The 5,462-nt window shown below is 35.4% G+C and overlaps 1 protein-coding gene across 1 annotated transcript; it reads left to right on the top strand.

Moving 5' to 3' along the window:
* Positions 1 to 4,112: 4,112 nt before the first annotated feature.
* Positions 4,113 to 4,544, top strand: LOC113315356 (uncharacterized mitochondrial protein AtMg01250-like). Its single transcript, XM_026563646.1, has one exon. It carries the CDS (start codon positions 4,113 to 4,115, stop codon positions 4,542 to 4,544), a length of 432 nt encoding a protein of 143 aa, XP_026419431.1.
* The last annotated feature ends 918 nt before the right edge of the window (positions 4,545 to 5,462 follow it).

Consider the following 5,462-nt stretch of genomic DNA (forward strand, 5'->3'; position numbering starts at 1 on the left):
CTAAAAACATTGCAAGATGACAATCATTGGCAATAGCTATGTGTAATCACAATATATGTTATTCCAAACCCTAGTTATCCTTCTTAAAACACAAGAATAAATTCTCATAAGAAGTTTCCTAGACATTAAGACCTCTGAAAAATTCTTTATCGTCCCCGAACTCCTTGTCGTCAACATCCATTGGAACATAAGGTTCGTGAAGAAAGGAGTCAATTCTAACAAACCTTCTTGACTGACGCCGAACCAGGGCCTTCTGAATTTCAAGAGTTCTTAAAACAATAGTCTTTATTTGCTGAATCTCCTTCCTTGTTTCCTCCAACTCTTCAAGAACACCAGGAAACTTCTGAAGATTAGAGGGGATAGCCCTTGGTTTCTTCATATTCTTCCTTTTTCTCTTTAAAGTTGTAGAGGAATGAGATTTATATTTTTCCTTCATGATTGACGGCTTAACAATCGTATTAACATCTTCTCATCAGAAGATATGATGCTTGGGGTCTCCATTCAAGTATGGAATTGTGAAAGAGATACACAATTAAAGCTCTACAAGCAATCTAGTGATAAAAAGATTTTCCGGAGAAGGAAAAAGGAATGTTTGGTTACGAAACCTATATACAGAGTAGGATTCATGTACGACCAATTCATAACCCTAGAGAAGGTAGAATTGTCGATATTAACCCTATTTTTATGAAAAAGGAAAAACCTTTTCAATACCAACTTACGATATGAAAAGATCAAAAGAATTCCGGAAAAATAAAAAGAAAAAAAATGAAACAAACTTTTTTCTTTTTCTAAAGCCTGATTTGTGCTCAATTATTGTTTCTTTGACCATGCACATGAGACAACATGCGCCTTCAACACGATTAAGCTGTGTTGGGGTGAACAATAATCTGTTCACCATTCAATTCTTGTACGGAATTCTTAATACCCTTTTCACAGAATGTAGACCTTGTTCTTTTCCATAGAGGTTTAACTTTTTTTTTTAGAAATTAACTTTTCCGGAGAAGTATTGAGTTTACATACCTCAGAATTAGACTTCTGAACAAGTTTGAGCTTGTTTGCTAATCGATTTTCTTTCCGTTGAAGTTTGTTGACATATTTTATTTTATGCTTGTACTTGTAACACTTAGCGAGTTCATAACCCGTAAAAGTACAATAAGAACATGTCAATGTGGAGGAAGGTTCAGAAACCACAGTTGAGCACGCTGCTAAACAAATTGAGGTACCTGAAACATGTGAAATAGAATTTTCAGTAGACAGGGAAAAATCCATTTTATCCTCCATAGTGGTTGACGAAGTTTCTTCAGGAAGAATATCAAGATTGAGGTACGTATTGCTACAATTATCAAAATCAATATTTTCACCAAGGAGTGCAACACTTGACTTTTCATCGTCGTTTGAATCATAGTGATCAGACATTTCATCAAGAGTTGCAGCAAGACCTTTGTTCCCAGTGTATTTTCTACAGTTTTGACACTCATTAGAGAAATGACCAAAACATTTACACTTGAAGAATTGTGGCATATCCTCATCATCAGTATCAATAGTGTCCTTGTTTTTCGGAGGGGCACGTTCATGAGGTTTGACTGATGGCTTCGGTTTATCTATGATGAACCGTTTACTTCTCTTCAAAAGAAGATCTCTAAACTGTCTTGTGATCAGTGAAACTGAGTTGTCAAGATCTTCATCTGATGAATCAGTCTCAATAGAATCAAAAATAGAGTTACCACACTTCTACTTTTGTCAAGTAATGTAGTGTTATTTTGTGCTTTGAAAGCAATATCCTTCCTAGATTTGGATGTATGCTCATGATCAAAGATCTTTAACTTCCCAACAAGAGTATTTCTGGAAAGAGTATCAAGGTTATTTCCTTCAACGATGGCATGTTTCTTAGAATCGTATCTAGCTGGAAACGATCTGAGAATTTTCATCATAATGTCCTTTTCAGGAATAGTCTTACCCAATACAAAAGATGCATTAAAAATTTCAGACACTTTGTGTTTAAACTCATCAAATGAATCTTCATCAGTCATACGAAGGTTTTCCCAATCAGAATTTAGGTTTTGAAGCCTAGCTTCTTTCTCAGAGGATTTACTTCGAATACAGTTTCTAAGATATCCCAAGCATCTTTAGACTTAGTGCAGTGCTGAAGATCTGGGGTAATGGCATGAATGATAGCATTTAATCCGTCAGAATTTTGATTTGCAGCGAGAATCTCAGCGGGATCATACGCACCAATATCCTTTGCAACAGTTACATCGCCACCGGAGGATCATAGCCATTAACAATACGAACCCATGATTGAAAATCACGTGCTTGGAGAAAGGAACGGATAGAAATTTTCCACCATAAGTAATTCGATCCATCGAAGACTGGTGGTACGTTTATAGAGATAGCGTTTCTGTCCATAGAGTCAGATTGCTACAAACACAGACTTATGAGGTCTTAAACGTGTTTTCCTGCTCTGATACCAATTAAAAAAGCGGGGGTCTAACAACCACACCCAATATTTCGTTTAGGCAATCTGTATGGACTAACTCCAATATAATTCCAAGAGAATCAACTAGACAGTCTGATTCAATCAAGGAGAATATATCCAAGAGTTATATCTCAATTTCTCAAATCAATCTGCAGTCGAACATATAGAAATATGTGAGCCGGATCAATATGAGAAATAACTTGGATGGTACCAAAGGCCAATATCCAAGCGTCAATCAATTTAAATCAACAACCAAAGGTTGGATTTACCAATTGATTGAACTACCAACAACCTGTGATATTCCAATTATATAGAAAATATAATGCGAAAAACAAATAACACAGACACCAAAAGTTTTGTTAACGAGGAAACAACAATTGCAAAAAAACCCCGGGACTTAGTCCAGATTTGAACACCATACTATATTAAGCCGCTACCGAATCTATCCTACTACAAGTTAACTTCGGACTGGAATATAGTTGAGTTCTAACCAATCTCACACTGATTAAGGTACAGTCGCGTTCCTTACGCCTATGAATCCCAGCAGGACTCTACGCACTTGATTCCCTTAGCTGTTCTCACCCACAACTAAAAGTTGATATGACCCAAAGTCGAAGACTTGATAAACAAATCTGTCTCACACAGAAAAGTATATTTGAATAGATAAATCTTTTTCCCACAGAAATACTTACGAAGTTTTTGTTCCGTCTTTTGATAAATCAAGGTGAACAAGAACCAATTGATAATCCGGTCTTATATTCCAGAAGAATAGCCTAGAAATATCAATCACCTCACAACAACTTAACTATATGGTAGTATAACAAGTTAATGTGGATTCAAAAATAATGAGATGAAGAGCTTTGTGATTACTTTTTATATCTCACCTATCGGAGATAAATCTCGAGAAAATCTTAGAGAAGATAGTACTCAATATGTTAGAACAATGTAAGATAAGAACACACAACTACAGAGGAAATAGTTGGGTCTGGCTTCAGAATCCTAATGAAGTCTTTAAGTCGTTAACCTATAATGGTTTTAGGAAAAACCTAGGTTAAATGAGAATCGTCTCTAGTCGCAACTAGTATCACACATGAGGTGTAGGAATTAGGTTTCCCAGTTGCTAGAGTTCTCCCTTATATAGTCTTCAAATCAGGGTTTGATAAAAGTGCTTTTGGGGAAGAAGAAACAATACCAAATCAGGGCCTGATGGGTTTCCTGTAAGCTTTTATCTCTTATGTTGGGATTTTATTAAAGCTGATTTTCTAAATGTTACAAAGGAATTGCAAGAGAAATCCTTTCTAGATTGGAGGTTGAAGAATACTTTCATAGCCTTAATTCCAAAAAAGGGTTCAATTGAAGAAATTAAATATTTAAGGCCAATTAGTCTTATTTATGAAGATTACAAAATTGTTTCTAAAGTTCTTGCAGAGAGGTTTAAGAAAACTTTGCCTACCATCATTTCTCAGATCAAACTGCTTTTATCAAAAGAAGACAAATCTTGGATGGAGTTTTAATTGCAAATGAGCTAATTGACTCTAGAATCAGAAGTGGCAAGCCAGGTATTCTTTGTAAAGTAGATTTTGAAAAAGCTTTTGATCATGTTAACTGGGACTTTTTGGATGAAATTTTTCAGTTAATGGGATTTGGTTCTAAATGGAGAAAATGGATTAGCTGCTGTGTTGAATTCACAAGATTTTCTATTCTTATAAATGGTAGTGCAGCTGGGTATTCTAAGAGTAAAAAAGGAATCAGGCAAGGAGACCCAATTTCTCCTTTCTTGTTTTTGTTAGTTGGTGAAGCTCTCAATTTTATGATAAAAAGAGCACAAGAACAGGGTTTATTATCTGGTTTTCAAGTTAAGCCTAATGGTTTGCTTGTGAGTCATTTGCAATTTGCAGATGACACACTTATTTTTCTGGATGCTGACATTGAGCAGGTGAAAAATTTGAGACTTATTCTGTTGTCTTTTGAAACGCTCACAGGTTTGAAGATTAACTTTACAAAAAGTCAGATCTTTAGTGTAGGTTATGATGGGGATTTGAATGTTTTTTCTTCTCTCCTTGGATGATATAATGCTGTTCTTTCTACAACTTATCTTGGTCTGCCTTTGGGAGACAAATATGGTGGTGGCTAAATGGTACAAAGTGGTGGATAAATTCATTTCTAGACTTCCTGGTTGGAAAAAGCCTCTTCTCTCAAGAGCTAGTAAAATCACTCTAATTAACAGTGTACTTGCCAGTCTTCCTGTTTATTACATGTCCCTCTTTGAGATTCCTTTCTCAGTTGCAAGGAAGCTAGAAAAGATAATGAGAGATTTCTTATGGTCTGATAATAAAGGAAGGAAGAAGATTCATCCTGTCAAGTGGGAGATTTTGTATAAAAAGAAAAAGTTTGGTGGTTTGGGTGTTAAGAATTTGAAGATTTTTAATCATGCTTTGCTTGCCAAAATGGAGATACTCTACTGAAGATGATGTCCTTTGGAGAAAGATTATTGATGAAAAATATGGAACCAGTAACTCTTTTTGTTGCCCTAAGATTCCTAAGTGCACCTTTGGCAGGTCTTTGTGGAAAGCTATCATGAAGTCAAATTCTTCATTCTTGAAGTTTGTTAGATTCAAAGTTAATGATGGAGTTTTGGTTAAGTTCTGGATTGACAATTGGTTGTATGAGCATCCAATTAAAGATTGCTTCCCAAATCTTCATGCTTTATCAAGAACCAAGCAAAATTTTGTGGTTGATATGGGTGTTATAACTGTCAATACTGTTTCTTGGAATTTTCAGCTTCCTAGAAAAATTAATGATGTTTCTCAAATTGAATTGGATCTGCTATTAGCTGATTTGCAAGCATTCAAGTTTAATCTGTCTCTTAAAGATGAACTCTACTGGCCTCTTACTTCAAATGAATGCTTTTCAGTCAAATCAACTTATGACAGACTTACTTTGGAGGATATGGCACCTTCAACTGAATTCTCTTATATCTGGAGTT

Source organism: Papaver somniferum, chromosome 10 (assembly GCF_003573695.1).
Source record: "Papaver somniferum cultivar HN1 chromosome 10, ASM357369v1, whole genome shotgun sequence".
Lineage (NCBI taxonomy): Eukaryota > Viridiplantae > Streptophyta > Magnoliopsida > Ranunculales > Papaveraceae > Papaver > Papaver somniferum.